The 25,534-nt window shown below is 37.7% G+C and overlaps 2 protein-coding genes across 2 annotated transcripts; one reads left to right on the top strand and one right to left on the bottom strand.

Annotated features, from left to right (window-relative positions):
• Positions 1 to 8,684: 8,684 nt before the first annotated feature.
• LOC145572333 (mitochondrial import inner membrane translocase subunit TIM14-3-like) lies at positions 8,685 to 12,909 on the top strand. The gene is made up of 3 exons (XM_081631320.1): positions 8,685 to 8,908; positions 9,921 to 10,099; positions 12,448 to 12,909. Exons 1-3 carry the CDS (start codon positions 8,864 to 8,866, stop codon positions 12,608 to 12,610), a joined length of 387 nt encoding a protein of 128 aa, XP_081487446.1. The 5' UTR covers positions 8,685 to 8,863; the 3' UTR covers positions 12,611 to 12,909.
• Positions 12,910 to 14,679: 1,770 nt separating this feature from the next.
• Positions 14,680 to 19,967, bottom strand: LOC145570501 (uncharacterized). Its single transcript, XM_081629616.1, has 6 exons — positions 18,888 to 19,967; positions 17,531 to 17,722; positions 17,192 to 17,431; positions 16,863 to 17,080; positions 15,660 to 15,914; positions 14,680 to 15,145 (listed from the first exon to the last, which is right to left on the bottom strand). Exons 1-6 carry the CDS (start codon positions 19,318 to 19,320, stop codon positions 14,882 to 14,884), a joined length of 1,602 nt encoding a protein of 533 aa, XP_081485742.1. The 5' UTR covers positions 19,321 to 19,967; the 3' UTR covers positions 14,680 to 14,881.
• Between the last annotated feature and the right edge of the window lie 5,567 nt (positions 19,968 to 25,534).

Genomic DNA, 25,534 nt, shown 5'->3' with positions numbered 1-25,534 from the left:
TTCTATATACAAAAATTGTCTCTAAAAGTCAAATAATTCAAATGAAAAATGAACATTGCATGCGGAAGATCCAAAGGGATGGACTTTCAATATCATTATATTATGAATCTATTGATACATGTGAACTTCATTCTAATTTGAAAATTTTGACGAAGTCACCATTTAGAGAAATGATGATACGAACTCGAGGTCGAATACATATCGATGTATGAAAACCTAAGTTTTAACAATTGGAGACAGACAATAAAACTTCATTTGTGATATGATCACATGTGCTTAGTTGAAGCTAAAGTGTGAAAATTTTGAAAAGCTCAAAAAGGTTCCATATGAAGTTCAGAGTCACTTGACAAGATAATAAACTACAATATGATTGTAATGGTGAAAGTTTGAGTCAACACAATTAATTGGCAACATATACTCAATTTATTGCGATATGATCGCGACAATGAGAATTCAAGCCAAGACCTTGATAAACATCCAAGAGCTGTGAAATCGTTTTACAACAAACTCCAAAAGTACCTTGTGAAGTGTTTATGAAAGGAGCTATCAATCTATATGAGATATATTTTGATAATGGATAAAGTTACCTAGCTTCCAACCATTATTCAAGGGATATACTTTTAAGATAAGCTACAAAACTAAACAAAACTATATATGTCAAATCAAAATGTAGCAAAGGCTTCATATGTGATATGGATAAGAAAAGTTCTTATAAAGTCTTTCTACAAAGCAAGGAATGAAAGTTGTATTAAATCATTTAATGCACGTTCAAGTCCTATATAGAGCACGGGGTACTACTATACAAGTCATACTTAGCACAAAATGTTTGTTTCTTAAGTAGATGCCCTTATGGAAAACATGTCATTTCCAAAAGGTCAAGTGGGAGTAGTGTAAATCTCGAAAGAGTTTGAAAAAGGCAACAAACAAACATGGTTCAAACCATGGTTGGTTCACCCTATGATAAATATGCCTCTTCAAAAGGCAAGTGGAAGTATATGAATCTCAAAAGAGTTCGAGAGTCTTGAAAGAGTTAAGAAAAGCTAATTCTAAAATCTTGAAGAAATTCGAGAAATAATCGAATAAAAGCAAAAATATGAGCATGATTCACCTCATGTTACAAATGACAACGTGTGGTATCATTAAGTGTAATGGGAATAATAACCATGTGTCGAAGGTAGTACATTCCAAGTGCACATCCTCTATTGTCGTTTGTCATTGAAAACTAAACAAAGTGGTTGTATAAGTTTCAATTGTTGCATAAAAACCCACAATGATGTCTAACATACGTAAAACTTAGCCAAATAAATATGATTTCATATTGACTAAGAGTTATAAAATCTTTATTTTGGAACATGATGATTATGCAAGTAATAAAGATGATTTGACAAGTTATAACTCCAAGTGGTTTAAAAACGATGGAAATCTTAAATAGATTCTAAGTCTGTAACCAAGTGTATGACATTTGATTAATTTGCCTACCCATTATAAGCAAAACAGACAAGAAAGAAAAAAAAATTCTAAACAAAGCAAAGACTTGTTAAAGGATTCAACAAGTTTATAGTATGATTATGACTACGATGAAACCTTTACATTAGTCATGTTGCCAAGATCTATTAAAGATATTTTAGTGATTTCTACCTTATGAGATTTGGTAGATGGATTTCAAAACACTTTCTTAAAATTGTTCATGAAAGAAGATTTGGGTACGATACAATCAGAATAGTTTTGAAAATCCAATAATCTTAAGGATGTATATGAGGTTCATTTATGGATCAAAGTAAGCATCATGGAGTTAGAGTCTTCAGTTTAATGAGTTAATCAAAATTATTTGATGTTCTCATAAAATGAAGATGTTATGTATACAAGATGTTTAGTGGGAACTATGAAGTCTTCTTAGTCTGATATAAAGAGCAATTATTCATTGCTTGAAGACTTAATGGCTAATGCATTTTGTATGAAAAACCTTGAAGAGGAAGATGAGTACAGTTGGGAGTCAAGATCTGTTGATATAGGTCTCGAAGGATATTTGAGTTTGGTTAAGAAGCTTATATTGATAATATTCTTATGAGATTCAACATTATATTGAAAAGAGTTTCAATCCCATATAACATGGCACATTGCTTAAAGATTCAATGCTTTGAGAAAGGTTGATGAAATTAATGTTTTGAGTGATGCTCCTTATGCATTTTGCAAATGATGCATCATGCATGTCATGTAGGGCTGGCAATCCCTGACCCGACCCGATAACCCGAACGAACCCGACCCGAAGTTACTGAGAGAAACCCGAACCCGACCCGATTCGAACCCGAATGACCCGAATTCGACCCGATTTGATCAAAACTTCATATTGCGTAATAATATTAAGTTTTACACTATTTTTGATTGTTTCTAAGCATAACCCGAAATCGACCCGAAATCTGACCCGAACCCAACCCACTGACCCGAATTGCCACCCCTAATGTCATGGCCTATACTCGTCTATTTGATTCACATGTTTTAAGAACAAGTGATGATAGATTTCAATCGAAATCCAATGTAAACGTTGGAATGCAATTAGAAATTTCTTATTCCTAGTAAAAGGATGAAGGAAAATTCTTAGTGTATGGAGATGAATATTATTATTAAAATTTAAAAGTTGCAAAATTCATATTTATGAGAATGTCTCATGAATTATACTTACTAAACCCCTTCCATAACTAAGGTATGAGAGTCATACTAAGGTTCTTGGATTGAAGCAAGTTATGTAATTTAAGTTGTATATATTTTGAGAAAGCATATCACATAAGTAATACATTAACTTGCAAAATTTTGTTTATAAATTGGAACGAAGTTTCAATCTTATTTAATTATGGTTTTTGAAATTAAATAAAATGCCCAAAATAATTATGAATTGATGGGGTCATCAGGTTGATGACCTGGTGAATGAAACCCCACAGGTAAACTAAATTCATACATTATTTAAGTTCCTAGTTCGAAATCATTAAAGTGGACATAAATGATTTCAATAAATGGACTGGCATGTAAGATTGATTGGATAGCGCAGTTTCATGGCTATAGGGGCATAGTGATGCTCGGTCAATCACAAGGATATGCATGAATGATGCATGATCGAACTATTGACCTACTTTGAAGTTCAAGTATAGAGCTTTCGGATATATTAGTGGATTCCTTTGACATGAGTGGAACACTGATTCCATTCAATGATTGATTTAACTGTGGTACATTCAATCATCTACCCGTAACTGGAGATTATAAAGGATGTTTCCTAGTTACTTCAAGAATTGAGTGGGAGCTTTGGTTGCCACAAGATTGGATTGAGTCTACCTATTTAATTAGGAATGTGTCATGGCGCCTTGAAGAGGGAGAATTCAGAGAATGTGTGGCCGCGCTCAAATGCATTACTCAGTAATTATTTGTTTTGTAATCCTAACTCAGATTTCAAGAAATGATTTGTAGATTAATATGATCTCGACATGTGATGCAATCACATTATCAAATCAACACATATTGACTTAAGGAATTTGAATATTGTACACTTGTCTCAGACAAGTGGGAGATTGAAGGATTTATGTCTTCGTCAAGTGTAATTACTAGATATATAATGGATCAAATTATGGAGATAATTAAATTTGTTCTTTAGGGTCGTCATTATCTGTTGCTAGACGTGATCAATGATCTTTGGGCTAGTCAACTAGTCCAAAGCCCAATAGAATAGATCCTATAAGGTCACACAAAAGGGTGATGGATTAAACAAAAGAAAGAAGCCCATTATTGGGCCTTATGGAGTGGCCGGCCATATGGGTTTGAGGAGGGAATAGTTTGGGCTTGGTTTGGACTCTAATTATACATATGATGTATAAATAGAGGCCTTGCCTAGGGTTTAATACAACATAATTAACAGTCAATTGAGAATAGACTTGCTAGCAACCAAACCCTAAAGCCTCACGCAGTCTCTCTCCTCATTCCCTCCCTCACGTCTATACCGTACAACCCCCCTAGTGCAAGGTGGCGCACGGTGGTGGTGTGGTGGTTTTCGTGGTTGGTTTTCTCCTCCCCTCTCCATAGAAGATGGTTCGAAGAGTTCGTGCCCAACTACCTAGCAGTAGTGGAGGTTCAATCCTATCTTGTGGACTAAGTAGAGGAGCAACGCTTAGGGCTCTATTATCACCCTTATTGACAGTCAATCTCTTGTGGAAATCATGCGTCAAAGGTATGTATTATGTTATTCTTTATGTGTTATGCTTATAGATCCTATTTAGGTGCAAACAAATATGATTCGTGAAGTTTCGCATTAAAGTACCTAAAACCCCCACAGTATTTGCTCTGTCTGGCCAAATGAAGCACTTGGTGAACTCTCTTCCCTCGAATCGCTCCATTCTGATGTTAATTTTGCAGTTGTAGACATGCCAGATGTTTGGATGGCCTCCAGGAAACTTTTCTACAAGAGTTCTCATGATATTTTGAGGTGGCACCTGTGCTTGAGTCATGTCTTGCACTACCTACTTAGCAACAAGACTAAGACTGCTGATTTATCGATGTCGCTCAGGATAAACAACCAAAGAATGATTGTGAGTGTCATTCAAGCAACTGAGCTTCCAACCACTTACTACTCTGACATACTCAACCTTGAGTTTGAAGGGACAATTGTTTGCCTTTCTTTTCGTGTCTTTGCGTATCGCGTTCATCATGTCTCTTATCATGCTCTTTTTTCCACGATCACAAATCACATATCGATACGGATGACCACTCCGATCGGTCTTGTTAGAAGCCTTCACTATCATAAATCTGAGTGGCTGACAAACATTTTGTGCCCATAGAACAACATCCTCAAAACTCGGAAATATAGTGTATGTAAAAAAATGTTCGCTGTAGTCCACACCATCACCATCCTCGGACACAGAATCCTATTTAAATATTAATAAAAATTTAGAACCAACAAACACAACTAATAATAATAATAATTCTAATAATAATAATAATAATAATAATAATAATAATAATAATAACAACACACAACTAATAATAATAACAATTCAAACAACACAACTAATTATAAACAATTTAATTATTTTCAAGAATACCAAAAACTTTTTAACCTTATAATAATTCTAATAACCATATTCTAATATAATAATATAATTCTAATAACAGTTTTCAATATATATATATATATAATTCTAATAACAATAATAATTTCGAATGCGTGAAATCCAATAAAAAAAAAATTTTAACGTATGCGTGAAACCCAAAGCAATCAAAAAATAAAAATAAAAATAAAAAAAATCGAAACCCAGGCAAATGCCTAGGACTTTCGAAAACCCTAGGATGAAACGCCTAGGTTTTTCGAAACTTCCTAAGATGTTCGAAAAAAACTAGGCGTTTCAGCCTAGTGTTTTTGAAAATTCTAGGCGTTTTCCTAGGTTTCGGATTTTTTTAAAAAAATTCACCACGTACCGAGTCCAGACGGTCCGACGAGCCTTCGGCAAGCAGCTTAGGTTGTGTTTCTGGTCTTTTGTCGTCGTCCATAAGATCCAACGAATTTGATTTTGCAAAATTTAAAATTTTTGTTTGCTTTTGAAATTCACGGTGGTTGGCGGTTGACTGATGATCGTTGGTGGCCGTTGACCACTAGAGAGAACGATTAAAATTTTTGTGTACGGTAAAAGTGTGAAGTTGAGGTAAAATTAATTATTTTTATAAGGAAAAATGGATAAGAAAAATCCAACATTTGCTCTTTTTTCTCCTAAAAATCTAACCTTCATTTTATTCCTCAAAAATCCAACCTTTATACCCCTCCTTCTCCAATAGATCCATTTTACTTGTGACCTGATAAATAGGTTAAAAAGATTTTTTTTTATTCTCTCACTTTCCTTTCTCACTCCTCTTCTTTCTCTCTCCTCTCTCCTTGAAACCACCAACCCCACCTCCGCCGCCACCACTTCTGCCACCACCACTTACCCCACCCAACAAACCCAAACCCAAACCCAGAACCGAAACCACCAACCCCTCCTAGGCTCGAAATTCACAATTATGGGTGGTCGCTGAGGTGGGTGGTCGGGTTTTTGGGGTGGGAATTCTGGGGTTTTGAAAATGGGTGGGGAGCTGCTGGATCAGGCGGCTTTGGGTGGGGTTCTTATAGCGAAATTAGGTTAAGTGGTGGTGTATGTGGTGGTGTTGATGAGGTGGTGGTTATGGAGGGGGTGGTGACAATTGTGCGATTTTGAGGGTTGAGCTTCGGGTTGTGACTGGTTTGGAGTTGCGGGGCCGGTGGTTGGGAGTTGGGGGCTGGCGGTTTGCGGGGTTTGGGTTTGGAGTTGGTGGCTGTGCGTTTTTGGGGGTTGAGCAAGGGCTATGGCAGGGCGGTTTGGAGTTGCAAGGCTGGGCGGTTTGTGGGGTTTGGGTTTGGAGTTGGTGGCTAGGCGTTTTTGTTAGTGGCTGGGCGTGTGTGTTGGTGGCTAGGGTTGCTGGGTTCCGGTGGGCGGTGGGAATGGGGTGGTAAGGGAAGGAGGGTGGGGGTGGTTTTCTGAATTTTTTGTTTTTTTCTTTTTGTTTTAATTATTTTTGTTTTTTAATAATTAAATAAATAATTAACCTATTAATAGCTGACATGTGGCATATAACTTACAAAAACCGGTCATCAACAGGTAATGGATCTGTTAGAGAAGGTGGGCTATAAAGGTTGGATTTTTGAGGAATAAAATGAAGGTTGGATTTTTAGGAGGAAAAAGTGCAAAGGTTGGATTTTTCTTTTCCATTTTTCCAAAAATCGTTATTATAAAGATAAGTGCGTAATTTTATGTTTTTTTGCGGCCTTAGTTAGATATTCAAAGGCGATATTTAATAACCCCTAAAATAAAGGGCCTATCCCAATTTATCAATTCAATTAGATAAACATATTATGTTTATCAAATGGTTCAATTGTAAATATTAAAAACAGTGAAATATGCCAACTTGTCACTATTATTGAAGCTTCTTCCTTGTGACCCACCATGTTGACACCGTTTGAAGCTTTTAACTCCATTATTGGACCTTCTTCCACCATGGAAATAGATCGTTGAAGCTTCCTCCTCATGACCCATCTACACTACCTTATTTTTCAGCGGCTTTGCCGCCAAATCAATAAAAACCCTAAAAGAAATGGAGAAATGAAGGGTATGGTTAACTCCAAAGGGTACGACTTTTTGTCTTCCTCCATTGATGTAGTTTGTGAGCTTGATCTACTGATTTCTCCATTAAAGCACTTTGAATCCCCCATTTCCATCAACTTCATTAACCTTTTTATCCCAAAATTACTAAGTTACCATAAATAAATCAGCGCGTTTCTGGTGCAGCCAGCCGCACGGTGCGGCAAGGTGCCACATCAGTAACCCCTCTAGTAACCCCACTTAAGTAACCCCCCAATTAACCCCTCAATAACCCCTCAAGTGACCCCTCTAATAACCTCACTTAATTAACCCCTCAAGTAACTCATTTAGTAACCCTTTAAGTAACTCCACCTAATAAGTAACCCCCGACCTAGTAACCCTCGACCGGATCTAGTAATCCCTGACCCACCACCAACGAAAAACTACCACCCACCCAGAACCACCAGCAACGAACCACTACCAACCTAAACCACCAACGAAACCAGATCTGGAACCCAGAACAACCAAACTACCACTACCCACCTACGAAACCACCACCAAACCAATTCTACCTAGAAACGAAACCACCACCAAACCCACCCACGAACCTAGATCTAGAACCAAAAACCAAAAACCACCAAACCACTACTACCCACCCACGAAACCACCACCAACGAACTGATGGTTAGAGAGAAGACGACAAACACGACGACGAAAACGAGGAGATCTGGGTTGGAGCTTCGAGGAGATCTGGACGAAAGTCGGTGCTCGGCCATTGATGGTTAAAAAGAGAAAGTTAGCAAGAGAAAATTGAGGAGAGGAGAGAGAGGAAAAAAAATTGTGGCTGGCCGTACGGTGCGGCCAGTCGCATATAAAACTTTGTGTAAATAAATACAAATATTGTCTATTATACCTTTAGATAAACAGATTTTTTTTATCATATTGATAAACTTGTATTTCCCCTAAAATAAAAGAAAAATTTTCAAATCGCAGCCATTTAAAATTTGTATTTTGCAAATTACAGCCATTTTAAAAAAATTGCAAATTGTAGCCCAAAGGTTCTTATAAATTGTAATTGCAGCCCGATTCAACTCTTTCATCGGTTTATGTGTCGAAAAATATTCGGTTAAGGTTTTAGGGGTCATTTTAGTGTTTAAGGGACCGAATTGAGCTCGGAATTAGCAAAAAAATAACGTAAGTGCCTCGTTTTGTGTAACAAAAAATAGCTGCCCACAAAATCATACATTTTGTTACCGAAAACGAAGCACTTACGTTAATTTTTTGCTAATTTCGAGCTCAATTCGGATCCTAAAACCTTAACCAAATATTTTTCGATACGCAAACCAATGAAAAAGTTGAATGGGGTTGCAATTTACAATTGATAAGAAATTTTATGCTGCAATTTGCAATTTTTATTTTTATTTTTTAAATGGCTGCAATTTGCAAAATACAAATTTTAAATGACTTTAATTGACAAATTTTCCAAAATAAAATAAAATAAAATAAAAACCAAGTTGGTTAATTTTTAATTATCATCGTCTTGTTCCTCAAGACAACTGATTTTTATAACCTGGGGATCCTAAGGCGGCGAAGCACTACTCCGCCGCCTATATTATTCTAGCACTCTCTTCTAATTTCCGATTTTCCGATAAATATCTCCAGAACCCTAATTCCTGTTAAATCCCCAGTTCAATTTTGTTTTTACGGAGAGAAAACTCCAGGATTTCTACCCCATTTCCATGTCCTCTTACACTCCTGCACATTCCAAAGATACATTCGACATGGTATATACTCCTTCATCTTTCTTGTCTTCTGGATTTTGATTTTCCTGATTAATTGATTTCATTACTGTTTTTGTTTATTTTAGCTTATTCATAGTTTATGATTCCTGAGTTTCTTGTTTGAATTTTATCTTTGGTATAAGTGCTATGTGATGATATTTGCTCTTACAATTTTAGTGGAAAAATTATTTAGTTTTATTGTTTGATAGATTTTTTAGTTTCATAATATGGGAATTTTTCTGCCTAATTTAGTAAGTTGATTTGATATTGCCTGAATAAGTTTTGTTAAATTAATTATATATTTTGTTGGACAAAGCTAATTTGTAAATGAACTTAAAAAGTTTTGTAGTATTGGCTTGTCAATATTCGGAATTCAATTTTTAGGGAAGAGTGGTAAATAACGGTCTCCACTTATGGGATTAAGGCTTTGATTGATTGATTGAGCGGTAAATAATGGTTTGTTTGGTTCTTGGTAATAAACAATGGTAAAGGTAATGATTTTATAAGTAGCTTTGTAAAGAGGATTTCATGCCAATGCCCAAGATAATGCTAGTTCGTTTTTAAATACCTCATTTTCATCACAAGATTCCATTAGCATCCATTATTATTTTAGAGGTGGGATAGTGTGGTAATGAAACTATGTGAATAACACATGTTTGTAAGTAGAATCACATGCTTGTTCATGCATGAGCATGTTAAACACACAAATTTATGACCTCTTACCAAACACGGCATTAGTTATATCTTCAGTGGCAATGAAACTAAAGGCAAGGATTGTTGTATCAGGTACTGACTTGGGACTATCAATCGGGGCATGGATAGTCTCTTCTTTTTTTTTCGAAGATTGTTGCTTGAAAATTTATGTTTAAGATTGAAGCTTGATGATAAACAGATGTGTGACACATTGACTATGCTCCTTTTCTTACTTGTAGGTGTAGTAGCTTTTTATGGTTTATTTTAGTAAGGGCATTCCCATTGCTTGATACCTAACATTTTAGGGTCTAAATTTTAACAGGCAGCTCCCCTTGTTGCTGGACTTTGTGTAGCAGCAGCTGCTTTAGCTGGTAGAAAAGGTATTCTAGCTTGGCAAGCATTTAAAGCAAGACCTCCTACAGCAAGAATGCGTAGATTTTATGATGGCGGTTTTCAGCAAACCATGACAAGACGGGAAGCAGCTCAGATCCTTGGCGTCAGGTACTTCAACATTTCGCGTAAAATACATGACTTCATGTTTCTTAATAGTTAATACTTTTGATGGAGGAATTACTTATTGTTCTTACTGTTAGTGCTAGCTTCGTAGTTCATCAATTTTTACTGTTAGTGCTAGCTTCGTAGTCATTAGTGGTCTAGTGTCAAACAAAGACAGACAATTTTTGCTGCAAATTGGTCAAGTTTAGGTGAGGCATGTTCATGCATGAGCATGTTAAACCTATGCATCCGGACTACATTCAGACATACCTTTGTGACAAATTGAGGTTACTGGTGTAAAGAATTTAATCTAGAGATGTGAATTAGATATACTAGGGTCAGGAGTAATGATCCACGTTTAGCTAAAAGGATAGATTCTTATAAATTAACGATATCAACATGGCTCTTGTGCCCCTGAAGAGGCTTCCACTCTTGGTGGACACTAGCGGCTGTTATACACAAACTTACCCCATGTGATGCTGTCATGAAAAATAAGTTTCTAGTCGACCATTAAATTAAGGCGCTAAAGCAGTTTGCTCCTTCAAATTGTATGAAAAATGCGTCCTGTGTAATGATTCATTATAAATTTATAATTTAGTCTCTGATAATCTCAAAGCAAAAGGTATAATGATCTTTGACTTGATTAGAGATGAATAGTTCAGAAAATTTTTAGATGTCCAGCTAGGTTATATCGTCAGTTCTTTGGATTTTAGTCTAGCAAAGTCAAGCTTCAGACCAACATTAATTTAGTTTGGACATTTAATACATGGTCTACTTATCTTTTTTTTTTTCTTTTTTTTTTTTTTACTAGCTGACTGAATTGGCTCCTAGGTTAGTGAAAGTTCCAAATCATAGAACAAGCAGTTGTGGTAACCTTGAGCATGACTACTGGTATCCAATGAGAGTATGTTTTATTTTCAAATTGAGAAAAGATTACTGAAACAGAAGACTGAAGGCTTCTGCCTTGCATGAGGATCAGCACATTGATATCAAGACAGGTTGAACTTTGAGAAATCTGAAATAGATTTCTCTACCTTGCAAGATCAAGTGTAATTATATAGTCTTTTCTTGGTTTAAAGAAGCAAGGATGAGTCTTTTGGATTTTGCCACAGAGAAAATAATGATATACCCCAAAAGTCCTTAACAATGTCAAAGTCTTATGGCTTTAATGTACCCAAGGGTTCGTGAGGTTATTTGTTCTGATAGGAGACATTTTTTTCATAATATATGTACTCATTAACAAATTAACACCTTCTTTCTCGTCAAAAAAAATAAAATAAAATAAAAAAATAAAATAAAATAAAAAAATAAAATAAAATAAAATAAAATAAAAATATTAACACCTTCTTACATGTGCTCTTATTCCTTGTGCTTTAACTCTAGATCTGCAATTACCAACTTTCCATACCTGTGTTGAATGTGATACTAGAATCACCCGTGCTAGAAAATTCATGAGGATTACTCCCCCACACCCTTCCGCCTATAATAATATTGTATGAACATTCTTGGATCATGTGCATGAAGATATGTGATCTTCATGGTTCCGTGTTACATGTCCCTGAAACTGCTGTTACAGCTTTATATTGAAAGAGAAGCTACATATGTTATTGAGAGCAAAAATAAAGTGCCAAGGGCCAGTCAGAGATATAAAATATCATTTGGCAGGTCATTGATATTGTGCTGCACCCCTAGTGTGATAGAATCTCCTTAGTTGATAAGTAACCATTGCAAGATTTGAAATAACTCTATGTTACTCGGACTCTTCATTTCATCTCACGTACTCGTGTCGGAACCTCGACACTCGGACATGGGTATGACACCCGGAAACTTCACTTTTAGTTCAAAATCATGCCGAGTCGAACACTTGGACACGTACCCGTGTCGGACATTGGTGCCCGAGTCCAAGTAACATAGGAAATAAGCTTTATAGTTATAGTTTGGTGGGAAGAGTCTTGTTTTAGGAATGGAATGTCCATCACAGGAATTCAATATGCTCCTCAAATTTCAGTGCTGCCGTCTGCAATGTACAAGCTGGTGACCTATTCCCAGAAAGATGGCGATCTCATTAGGGTTTCAGGGATATTGATTCGGTACTGGTTACATGAAGACAGAAAGTTTATACTTGTATCTTGTTAATCATCCCCAAGTGTCCACCATGAGTCAGTATATGCAACGCACAGCTCAAATATTATTAGCGAATTGTGACCTTATTGAGAATGGATGTACAGCGTTGATAATTTGACCACTACTCTCCTAAGTTTCATTTTCAGTTTTTGGCTACTCTTCTTGCTTGCTAATAAAGTAACTTTGAGCATTAGGTTGCTCTATTGAATATGGTTGCTGTATTTTGACAGGGAGAGGGAAAGCGCAGCTATTGAGAAGATAAAGGAAGCACATAGAAGAGTGATGATTGCAAATCATCCTGATGCAGGTGGCAGCCATTACCTGGCTTCAAAAATCAATGAAGCAAAAGATATGCTGCTAGGTAAGCCGAAAAACATTGGATCAGTGTTTTAAGGTTTATGCTTCATACCAAGCTGCGGATTCAGAACATGTCGAGATGGAGCTTGCAAGGTCTTTTTTTTTTTTTTTGTTGACAAGAAGTAAAGGGGTTTCATTAATAAAATATAGCGAAATGACACTTTACATATAATTCCTAAAAAATCAAGAATTCCAACACAAGTACATAACACCTTAAAACTAAGGTCATTTTTGGTTGTAGGAGTATTAATCATATTGTGAATTTTTTATAGTAGTGATTCTATTTTTATTGTACACCATATTCATTGTGATATTAGAAAACCACTTGTTACAATCTATATGAGCCGATTGATTAACTTTTATCATTCCATTATGGCTTTGGCTGCGATGGTTGCGACATTCAAGTTTGTTTGTTTTTGCGACATTCAAGATGATTTGCATTGTCATGAGATTATAAAAAAAAAAAAAAACACCAATAAAAGGGATAATATTGTACTTTGTAAAAATGAGTGATAATGCAGTATGACAGCTGATTTTGGACTAAGATAATACATAATCTATGCGAAATTTTCATGTGGTAAACTGAATGATGGCCTAGTCACCATTGAGTCATCCTCGATAACAATATCATCCATTCTAAACATAACTAATTCGAACTCAATTTCCTTTAAATGAATATAAGGCGAATATATTACTATGTATTACCCTCTTTTCATATTCTTGTTAACATTGAAAAAGTTTGACACTATTTTTTGTCATATTAATCTAACAACAGGTTTTGCGTGAGATCGTTTCACGTGAGTCCGGTTTATAATGCACACACTCATCCTTCACCCACTGCCACCACCTAGTCACTTGTCGGCGGCCGACGACCATCCTCCCCCTCCCATCCCCTGGCGTGGGGGAAGTCACCGCTCATTCCTCGACGCTGACGACCTTGAAAACTTACTAGCAATACTCAATTCGTCACTGTCAGATTCTGATTTTGTTTTCGCGAGGAATTCGTCGTATAAATCTTCATAATCGTCATCATCATCTCAACATTCAACATTAACCTCTACAAGCTGCTCTTCCTCCACCATTGGAGCTTTTCCTCCCGACAATTTTAGCGGCTTCTTCTAAAGAGATTGCCATCTCCTCTACTTCTTGAGAAGAATCATATGTTTTCTGATCAACCTCCATTTCGGCGGTTTCTTTAGAGGTTGCCCCTATTTCAAATATTCTGATCAATATTGTCTAATATCTAGTACTTATACACCAATATCTGACTGTTAAAATCTAAAATCTGACAATTAAAACTTAATATCTAACACTTATAATCTTATATCTAATAATTATAATCTAATATCTGACCATTATTATCTAATTTCTGATATTTTTAATCTATTGTCTGATATTTATAACTTTATATCTGACCATTATTATCTAATTTTTGACAATTAAGAATTTTAATGTATTCAACTTTTAATGATTTTGTATAATGTGTACTGAAGATATCGATTATCAAATACTTCCTCCATTTTTATTTACTTGACCTATAGCCTTTTGGGCACACAACTAAAGGAAGAAATAAAGAAGATAAACATAAGCTAAATAAAAATATTAAAAATCCCTTTTATTGGTTTTTTTTTTTTTGATATTAAAAATATCGTTTGTCATCTTTAATTAAATTATTAAATTGCGTGTCACAAAATTATGGGTCAAGTAAATAGAAACATTAAGAAGTATGTGAATTGAAAGCTGTGTAAAAACTTAATAGGCAAAAGGAACACAGAGTATTAATTATAATCATCATAACCTTAACTATTATAAACAAATTATTAATCGTTAGTTTGAAATTATCTACAATGATAATATAGGATGAGACATAATCTTGTGTAGTTGAAAAACTACCCTTAAACCAGGCCAGTAAGGTTAGAATACAAGGCTAAACCAATTTAATTGGTGTAACAAACAAATTGGAGTTAACTTCGAGTTAACTTGAAAGTATTATCTATGTCAGTTTGATTCACTTACTTTCAACCTGAATATCAAAGTGCTAAATCTAAGAATATTGGGCAAGATGAAATGAACTTGGTGTAAAAAGTGATCACTAATAAGCAAGATTTCAACCCGAACCACAACACACCATCTCTGATTTATATTGCGATGGATTCTTAGTGAGGGTAGTAATTAAGCCTCATTTCATTTACTCCACAGGGCCAAGAAAGCTAGCATATTTACAACATTACTCTAACAAGTAAACATTCCAGAGTGCTGAACAAAAAAGTAATGGTGAAAAGAAAAAAAATAAAATGGTATGAAGTCTCATTCTTGCGAGGCATTAGCACCAGGTGCATCTTCTTCAGGTGTGTTAGCCAAAGACTGGTCTGTATCTATAAGATCTGTAATATAATCCAAGGGACCCAGTGGATCTCCGAAAAGTGCGGACAGTATTTGTCTGTGACACTCATCACAGAAGTATAAGTAAGAGAAGTGACCTTCACTCGGAAGCAGATGCAAAGTAGTGCCTGGTAAGGTGCGGCTGATATACTGAGCCATAGATGGTGGTACAACATGATCATCCAAGCCCTGTCACCAATTACCATATTCAGTGGAGTGCTAAAAAACAAGTAAAATATATTGAATTTTGAGCAGTGTGTCAGTCCTTAAGCAGGAGAAGTTTTGACAAATTTCTAAGAGAGACAAATAGATGATAATTATCAACCACAATCTTGTTGGCCGGTTGTCTTCAACAAATTAAAAATAGGCCCTACAGTTTTAACAATTATGCGTGTAGGTCAGCATTTAGTAAGCATAAGTTCTGTTCAGTATAATAAGTTAAAGCAAATTCCAGAAAGTCCATAAAAAATAATGGTCCTCTCGTTAACAAAGCTGGAAACATTTCAAACATGTTAGTGGATATCAGGAATGTATACGGATTTTTTCTTTTCTTTTTTTTTTTTTTTAAATCAAAGACATAATGACACAATTTGGAAAATCAGGGGCTATGAAATTGAAAAACGAATATCAAACTGTGTTAATAAAGGAACTATTGATAGAAAAACAGTGGATGGGAGGAAAAAAAAAATGAGCTGAGACAAACCTGCCATATGTGTATTGGCCCTGAAAATCCAGTTAATTCACATTCTGCTTGCCTGTATATGGACTTCAGCCATGGAAGGATGCCTGTACCCGGGCACCTCCTCCTCATTTGTAAGTCTGCAAGGCTAAAACCCCAGTCTGAAACTTGTAGCACGGCTTCTTCAATGAATGATTTCATACGACCTTGTCTGACAGACTCTTCCACATCCCTCTGCCAAAATTCTTCAAAACTCTCCTTTTCAATCAAAGCCTTATCCTGCATAAGGGAAATGATCAGGATTTACTAAGGCCTAAAGCATCATGTAAAATCTGTCTACACATAAAAAACATACACTGGCATAATGTTCAGTCTTCTCTAGGAATGGTCAAAGGACGGAAAGATGTACCTAACCTAAAACAAAAATTTATCTAAAGCAGTACAGAGTCCCATGAAAGCAATTTTGCCATAAAGCTAAGCAGTAGTAAGTAGTTATTACTGGACTTTGTAGTGACAAAAATTAACGACCTATTGGGTAGGTGTGGTAAAGCAGCAGAATATCAATACAAAAAAGAGCAACATGTCAATGTGGATGGCAACCGTAATTGGTCTATGGACGGAAAGATGTACGTCATGTACGTAACCTAAAGCAACACTTACAGCAATACATAGTAATTATAATTATTACTACTTTCCTAGAGGTTGTAGTGATTAAAACATTAACGGCATATTGGGTAGGTTTGGTAATGGACTAATAATGGCAATAAATTTAAAATACTTTTTTGTTTGAAGAGCCATATGCCATAATTGTAGTACTAATAAGTACTAATGCATGTCCACCCCCAAATATCGCTTCTTCATAAAACACCACTACTACTTCTAAAGCAGGCATGACTGGTAAAAATGAAGTTCCAATGCCATAAACATAGTCATGCCACTATTCTTACCAAATTATATATAAATTCATTACTATCATTCCTGTTATTACCTCCTAAACAGGCTGTAAACAATGATAGTCGGATTAAATGATAAAACGGACAAGGAAGTACATGTATAGAGGAAGCACAGAAGCATTGGTTACAAGTAACAAGCACAGAAGCACAGGTTACAAGTACCAAGAAAATCAGTAGGACCAAGGGCATAAAACGACTGCCTGATATCTACTTCGTATCTTTTTCCCTAGTTACATATTATTTCACAAGTGACCACATAAGTAAAAAAACATACCTTTTCCCCGAGTGTCAGAGAGAACCATTTCTCAAGTGTTCCATGCTTTCCAGAAAAGAAGCTTCGGCGATAAAAATGAGAAAGAAAGCTGGGGAATCTCCTGGCTGTGGAGAACATGAACTTCCTTCTTTGCTCCCATCTTTCCCATGTCTTACTTGTCTCTTCCTTAGTCATGCTCGATTCGTAAGGGTTGACCATAGGAGCAACAAATGCTGCACCTGCCAGTTTATTAAAAAAAGCACCATAAACAGTTCAGTCACTCAATGATACAACATTGCTAAAGCTTGGGCACTGATCTTTTGTTTGACCTCTAGACATGGTATCTGTACCTGCAATTCTGTTTGAGATAAACTTGATTGCTGCCCATGCATGCATTGCTGCAGTAGAGTGTCCAAACACCCAGAACTTATCTTTCAGAGCCAAAGCATTAGCAAGGTGCTGCATATCCATGGCTGATGAGTTGAGGTTACGTGACGGGTCAGGGTCACTCTCACCAAAGCCAGGAAGATCATACGTTATCAAACGAACACCAAACTCTTCCAGTAGGGAGGCTTTCATTCCAGGTATACCTTTCATGAAAATACTTCCAATTACAAAAGGGTAAAACAAACAGGGAAAAGTTCTTTAATGTTCACCAATACTCTTAGTTATCATTTTTGCACATATACCTGAAAGTCTTGAAGAAAGAAATGCATGTGGAGAAATCAGCGTAAATCTAGCTCTGTTGCCTGAAACACCCTGTTCAAGATATGCTATATGCCGACCATCTGGTAGTAGTACAGTGCTAGCACTAGGAGGATGTATAAGCATTTTCTTCACAATTGGAGCTGGATTTTGGTGTGCGTTATTTACATTCAGTACTGCATGATAATCAAGACTATCAGACACTCAGACTTGAAAGCTCTCACAGATTAACGGTGAGAATACACCAGAAAAGCACAGATAAGACCATAAGCGCATAAAATATAAGTAAACCTATAACATAAATATTGAAAGACAGATCACGCTAGAGAGAAAGTTTCTATATGTAATAATGACACTGGAGGATTCACCGCAAAGAGAACAGCTACAACCATACTATTAGTAGGATCTATAACAGAAATTACTGCTAACTACAAACATCTCCCTATAAGTAGAAAATATGATAATTTGAAATACTCTCTTATACTCTACATCCGAAAATAAATAATGAAGTATCTAAGTATATGATTTGAGACATCCAATTTGGGGTATGAGTATCTGTGTTACTCAAACTCAACTATCATCGTCGGTCAGAGGTATGTGTCCAGGAGCCAAACTCGCCCAACTAGTGAAAATTTTGCATTTTTCCAGTCCAAAAGTGAAGTGTCTACATACAATACCTATGACTTCATCAGAGTACCGAGTTTCCAATTAAAATAGGTGAAGTGACATAAAGAGCCGAAATGACATATGAGAGTATCATACCTATCTTATGATACTTCTATTATGCTATACACTGACTTCACCAATTAAGCATCAGGGAAAAAAAAAAAGTATCCTTCATAAGAAAAGCACAGTTATTTCTATCATCATGGATTCCATATTGCAATCACTATATGATACAACCACTATGACAAGAGATTGTACAATAACAATAATACTATGTTCGTTTCATTTCTTATTATGTGCAACAAAGGGGTATTATTTGTGAGACATAAAATATTCCTTTGTTGCACGTAATAAGAAACGGAGGTAGTAATAAAAAAAATGTGGTATCAACATCATGACAAGAGAAATCAATCCATCTCAAATCTACATTAACACAAAATCACAAACTACTCGGGTGCTGACCAGCTTTTCAAGGGGCCGGTACCACTACTAAAGACATGAGATCGCCTACATCAGTGCCTTCTTTTTATGGCTCCCCATACACAAAAATAAACAATACCTTGACAACTCCAATAAAAACAACAATAAACTACTAAACCCAAAGTAATTAAACCTACTAAACCTGAATTAATTAACAAATTACAAATAAAAACAATACAACAGAACAAAGATTACCTGCAAAAGCGAGGATGAACACGAAAAAAATAACAGGCCAAGCATGAACAGGGTCACGATCCTCAGGAAGATAATCATTCAAAAAACATAATCTATTAGAAATCTTAGCTAAAGGCGGTCCGAAATTCTGAACAAAATAAGAATCCTCAGCAACTAAACTCTGTTGAACAATGTCTTTACACCCTCTAGAAAGGTCTAACAATAGTTCACCCCATGCTTTAGCAAACCCTTTGATCTGATCCTTCAAATCCTCCTCTTGCTCCCTTGTATCTCCTTCGAAATGAACATCGAAATTAAATTGTTTTGGATTATCTAATGATGGAATTGGTGACGCTACAAATGGATCGCCATTGTTATTATTATATCTAAGCCCATCATCTACTAAGCTAGCTAGTTCCTCTCTCCATGAACCTGACCTTCCAATATCTGCCATTTTTGCATCAAACTCAAGCTTCAAAATACAGTCTTAATTCATCAACTAATGAATTTTTTGATGATTTGGGTTCAAAATAGAAATTGGGTTTATCTCAAAATTAAGACTTGAGTGTAAAAAATTTCTGGGTTTTTTTGTACTTTGGATAAAATAAATTTTTAAAAAATATTAAATTATCAACTAATGAGCTCACTTTGATGACTTGATTTAATCTTGAATTTGAAGGTTTGAGTATAAAATCAAAAGATAAAAAAAAAAAAAGAAGAAATAAACTGGGGTTTTGGAGGTTAAGCTTAAATCAGAAGCTAAGATGATGGATTTTTTTTTTAATGGGTATTTTCAGAAATTAAAAAGAATCAGCCTTGCTTGAAAATGAAGCATCACAAACATCAATGTCTTTTTCAAATCCCACAAAAATAAAACAAATAAAATAGCAGAAAAAGATAAGAAAAACTGATGGAATTCCCAGAAAACTAGAATGATAGAGAGTTTAAGAAGAAGGGCCACAAAATCAGGCAAATGAGAGCATCATTACAGCAATGAAACAATTGTTTGTGAAAGGGCAAAAAGGGAGGGAGAGAGACTGAAAGACTAGCATTTTTGGTAAACAAATTGATACAAACCACAACAAAACAGAAATTTAACCCTTGTTTTTTTAAAAAGGAAGTGTTTAAGTGTAAAAGGAGGAATTTAGTAATGGAAGATGGACCCCAAACCGACCAACAACTGCTCCACGCCTCCACCACTGACCGGACCTTTCGAATTAAGGATGTTCTATTCCATGTGGGACCACCATTATGGAGTCATGGCCACGTCCTTGCTTCATTATTTAGGCGGTTAATGTTTAGTGATACTAATGTCTCATTTGGTTGCATATGGAATTTATGTATCAAAATGACATGTGATAAACAAATTTTATTTATCCTACAAATTAAATGGGGCTTTCTCTTATTTATTAGGATATGTTTTTCTAATTGATAGATATGGGGATTAATTATGTCACTGTTTATCTTCTGAATTGCTACCATATTGTGGTAAATGCCTTGTACTATATATATTCTGAATCAATACAATTTTGGGCAAGCTGAAAGCCCTTTCATATTTTACATGGTATCAGTCGCCTATGTTTTTCAAAATTGTAAAACATGGTTGGCGATAAAGAACCACCACCACCCCCTAAAATTGAACCCAACTCTCAGTTCTACCTTGAGACTCAAGATTATCCCAGAGACTTTATTACTTCTACTCGTCTCAAAGGAGATAACTATGATGAATGGGCTGACGATATTCAATTGGCGTTGGAGGCCCGTCGGAAACTCGGGTTTCTTGACAATTCGATTGTTGCTCCTGTTCTTCCTTGTACTCAATCTGATTGGAACACAATTCAAGCCATGTTAATTTCATGGATTATGAATACTATTGACCCTGACATTAAAAGTACTGTTTTGGGTAAAAATACCCTAAACACGTGGCCCAATTAGAAAGGGACACGTGTCCTTCCTGAAAAGGTCCCACATGAACCACTCACCAGTCGACACATATCACCCTTAGATAACCTTGGGAAATTGCGGCCTTCAGAGTTCAATTCCCAAGAGCGCCGCAAAACGGCGCAGCCCATTAGGTCATCCTGACCTAATGAAGGGCACATTTTCCAATGACCCTATAAATAGGGAGACTTATCCCATTTATGGGGCACGTTCATTTATTACAACATACCTACATTCTCTCACATCAGAGAAAACATCTGATCTCGGAATCTGAGAAGATCTCACTTTTTGCCTTTCCGCACTTTTTCGTATTCTTCGACCAATACTAACTTGATCTTCGGAGGCGAAGCTCCTATCAATCGGAGTCTTCGTGTTTTGCAGGTACAGACCGCGTGGGACTAGTCTTGGTGACGTAACTCTCCTGAGGGACCAAAAAACACCCAAAATATTTGGCGCCGTCTGTGAGGAGAGTACCTCTAAGATGGTTCAAGAGTCTGTACCGCCACCTGAACCTAGTGGGCCTAGAGTCGATGGAGAGATCTATTCAGACCAAGATACAGACAACGACCGTGAAGTCGAAACCCATGTGGCTCCTTATGGGTCACTCATCTCTAAGCGCATCCGTCCTAGAGACAAACTGGAATGGGACAACAATGAGGCTGGTCCAAGTAAATCTACTAGACCACCGGCTGGGGAAGTTAAGCCAGTCAGCCAGAGGGACTGCTCCCGTTACTAAGGATGAGCTCATGAAGTTCATGACTAGTTTCAAGAGGGAGATCAATGCAAGGACCTCATCAATAAAAGGACGGTTGGCTTTAGCAAGGGTCAGTCGGCTAAAAAGACTCCTCAAGCTGAGAGGAGAAAGCCAGTCAAGGACATACAACTTGCTCCAAATCCTTCTACCTTAGATGGGCACAAGGAAGGTCATCCGGCAAGTTCAACCGGATGGCAGCAAGAAGACTTTTTCTGATGCTCGACACATCATCGAGCATAATAGGAACCAGCAGCTGCTTGAGTCAGCCTCTACATCGAGCTACCCAGACAGCTTTAAAAAAACCTCAGCAAGGAATTCTCAATCCTTGCATGAGAGCCATACAGGGGGCAAGACCGTCCACACGGGCCCTCAAATTATTGGGTTAGCCCCGTGTGTGCCTCAGATTCCATACGGGCAGTATGCCCCACCTTTCATGCAGCCGACCCTCTTTAGAGGACAGGCGACATACAACGTCCAACCCTTGGACAGGCAGCTCCGTCTGCTCAAACTTGGTGAACCAACTTCTGCGTTCACCAAGGAGATAACCGAGGCGGCTCAACCGGCCAAGGTTAAGAATGTGTTGGTTGGAGCCTGTGATTGTAAAACCAACCCTGAAGATCACCTCATAGCCTACACTAACCTCATGCACATGTAGGGATTGGATGATGCCATGTGGTGCAGATGTTTCCCGGCTACATTGAAGGGCGTAGCCCAACAATGGTTTGGCAACCTGCTAGTTGGATGTATTGACATATTCAAGAGGCTTACCTTCTTGTTTGCTTCAAACTTCTCTATAAACATCCCTGCCAAGAAAACAAGTCTCGACTTGAGCACCGTCCGGAAGGGAGAAAGAGAAAGACTCCGCTCCTACGTCAGGCGGTTCAATCTGGTGAGAATCTAGATTCAAGGACTGTATGACGAAGTTGCCTATACAGACTTCTTTAAAGGTCTGAAGGACGGGTCAACCTTTAAGTTTGACCTTTGTCAAGAAGAGGGTTTTCACCATACAAGAGGCGCTGATAAAGGCGGTGAGATTTATATAGGTCACCGACCTCTGCACGTCCACAAATCAGTCAGACTCTAAGAAGTCTGACAAGTAAAAAGGGAGTCGGTCTGCTTAGCCGGCTCCCAAAGCTAAACAGGGCAAAAAGAGAAAAGAGATCTGGGCAGTTGATGACTCTGATCAGTCGTTCTAGAAGAAAAAGAAGGAATTCAAACCGTACGTTTCTAGGTACGAGTTTAATAAAGATTATTACTCCATCCTTATGGAGATAAAGGATCGGGTGACTATTGAGAAACCCACGGCCATGAAGAGTTCCGCCAAAAATCGAAACAAAAATAAATACTGCCATTTCCATAAGGACATCGGCCATGACACTAATGACTACTATAGCCTCAAGCAGTTGTTTGACCGTCTGGCTGATCAGGGGGTGTTAAAGTGATACATTCTCAAGTCCAAGGTTACCCTGAAGACAAATCCACGACAGTCATTACAAAAGACTTCCCAGCTTACTAGTAGCTTGGACACTGACAAGGATCTAATCTACACCATAGTAGGCTGTTTTGCTGAAGGGGGCCTTACTATCCGGGGCACCAAGGACCATGTGAGGAATATGGACGTCAACTTTGTTGACAAGGGTCAGGCGTTTGCTAGTACATTTCTTGAGGTCATCATCACTGAAAAGGACTGTGGCTCAGTCCGCTGGCCGCATGATGACCTAGTAGTCATTGGATGCAAGGTCGCCGATCAGAAGGTGGGCCGGATCTTGATAGATACTGGTAGCTCCTCTGACATCATTAGCTACAAAATGCTTGTCCAGGCTGAAATACAAAGCGAACATCATGCATAGCGTCTCCCACCCTCTTGTTGGTTTTAGAGGAGGTGTTGTGCACCCAGTCGGGCAGGTAGATCTGCCCATTCGGCTGGGAGAGAAGAGAAAAGGGTGACATATGGTCGTCCGGTTTTTGGTGGTCGAAGAGCTGACCGCCTATAACCTTATTCTGGGTCGTTCCACTTTGAACGAATGCAAGGCCGTCATCATCCCAACTCTCATGCCGTTGAAATACGAAAGGGACGATGGCTCTGTTGGCTCCCTGAACGGGGATCAGAAGACGGCTAAAGAGTGTTACCTCTCAAACGTCAAACCCACGGCTGCAGCAGCCGGGCAGGGGACGGAGCCAATGGATCTTGACAATATCAAGGATCCTGATCCAGCCCCACCAGCCACCAAGAAAAGAAAACATGCTCATCTGGTGGAGGTGAAGAAGGAGAAGAAATAACAATCACAGACCGGGGAACGGTTAGATGAACTCCGTCCCCAACCGGCTGGTGATCACATTAATATTCCTCTAATAGCCGTCCAGAGCGAACTGTAAAGGTGGGGACGGTTGCTTTGCAAAGTTGGGTGCAGACTTGCACCTTCTGCTGAAGGAATTCAAAGAAATCTTTGCCTTTGAAGTGGAAGAGATGCCAGGCATCAGCTCGGATCTCGCTGTCCACAAACTTGCCGTTGATCTGAAAAAGAAGCCCATATGGTAAAAAAAAAAGAAATTACGGTGAGGAAAGAAGTCAGGCGGCAGCTGACGAGGTCAAAAAGCTGTTGGACGTAGGGTTTATTCGGCCAAGTAACTTCCCTGATTGGGTTGCAAATGTTGTGCTTGTAAAGAAGCCAAATGGTACATGGCGCATGTGTGTAGATTACACTGACTTGAGCAAGGCATGTCCAAAGGACAGTTACCCGCTTCCAAAGATCGACAACCTAGTCGACTCTACAGTCGGGCATGTCTTGATGAGTTTTATGGATGCCTACTCAGGTTTCCATCAGATTCCCCTGTGGAAAAAAGATCAAGAGAAGACGACTTTCGTCACTGATCAGGGGTTATTCTGTTATACTATGATGCCGTTTGACTTGAAGAATGCGCCTGCTACTTTCCAACAGATGATTAATATTGTCTTCATTAATCAAATTGGGAGGAATGTAGAGGCGTACATTGATGACATGATAGTTAAATCCAAGCAACAGACGGATCATCTTGCTGCAAGAAACCTTCACCACACTTAGGCGGCACAAGGTCATGCTCAATCCCAAGAAGTGTGTATTTGGTGTTGAGTTTGGGAAGTTTCTCTGATTTTTAATTGATCAAAGGGGGATAGAGGCCAACCCAGAGAAGATACAGTCGGTGATTAACATGAAGTAACCCTGCACTATTAAAGAAGTTTAGAAACTTACCGGTTTTCTGGCGGCATTGGGTAGATTCCTCAGCCGATCAGGTGACAAGTGCCTCTATTTTTTCTAAGTGATCAGAAAGAAGACAAGGTTTGAATGGGGGGATGATGCTGAGGCGGCCTTTCAGAAATTGAAAGAACATCTACACTCTTTGCCAAGGCTTGTTATCCGTCTGCCTAAAGAGACTCTTTTCATGTATTTAGCCATTTCAGATCATGTCCTCAGTGCTGTTCTCCTTGTTGAAAGAGACGACATTAAGCTCCTGGTCTATTTCATTAGCCATGTACTCAGAAATGCTGAACTACGGTACCCCATGGTTGAAAATTTTGGCCTTGCTCTTTACATGGCTATCAAGAAGTTGAAACCTTACTTCCTGTCACATCCGATTGTGGTCTACACAGACCAACCTCTCAAGCGGCTAATGACAATCTTGGAGTCATCCGGTAGATGCTCAAATGGGCTATTGAAATGCAAAGTCTTGAAATCACTTTCGAACTAAGAAAGGCAGTGAAGGGTCAGACGTTCGCCAACTTCATTGTCGAAATGACAAGGTCGGCTGCACCGGATAATACTGATCAGGTTTGGAAAGTGTATGTAGACGGGAGCTCTACCATGAACGGCTGTGGTGCAAGCGTTATCTATCAGTCCCTTGAGGGGACAAGTATGAGTATGCACTACGATTCAAATTCTAGGCCTTAAATAACGAGGTAAAGTATGAAACCCTGCTAGCCGGCATCCATATGTGT

This window comes from Chenopodium album, chromosome 12 (assembly GCF_948465745.1).
Source record: "Chenopodium album chromosome 12, dcCheAlbu1.1, whole genome shotgun sequence".
In the NCBI taxonomy this organism is placed as follows: Eukaryota; Viridiplantae; Streptophyta; class Magnoliopsida; order Caryophyllales; family Amaranthaceae; genus Chenopodium; species Chenopodium album.
Note: the sequence above shows the minus strand (reverse complement) of the source record. Positions and strands in the feature narration are given on the sequence as shown.

What these genes read in the sequence shown, in the direction of transcription:
- LOC145570501 (XM_081629616.1), bottom strand. Translation starts at nt 19,320, where the DNA reads ATGGCAGATATTGGAAGGTCAGGTTCATGGAGAGAGGAACTAGCTAGC. An exon ending in TCTTTCTTCAAGACTTTCAG is followed by an intron (nt 17,432 to 17,530) that starts GTATATGTGCAA and finishes TTTTCATGAAAG; the next exon opens with GTATACCTGGAATGAAAGCC. An exon ending in CTCTGACACTCGGGGAAAAG is followed by an intron (nt 15,915 to 16,862) that starts GTATGTTTTTTT and finishes TCCCTTATGCAG; the next exon opens with GATAAGGCTTTGATTGAAAA.
- LOC145572333 (XM_081631320.1), top strand. Translation starts at nt 8,864, where the DNA reads ATGTCCTCTTACACTCCTGCACATTCCAAAGATACATTCGACATG. An exon ending in CCAAAGATACATTCGACATG is followed by an intron (nt 8,909 to 9,920) that starts GTATATACTCCT and finishes AAATTTTAACAG; the next exon opens with GCAGCTCCCCTTGTTGCTGG. An exon ending in GCTCAGATCCTTGGCGTCAG is followed by an intron (nt 10,100 to 12,447) that starts GTACTTCAACAT and finishes GTATTTTGACAG; the next exon opens with GGAGAGGGAAAGCGCAGCTA.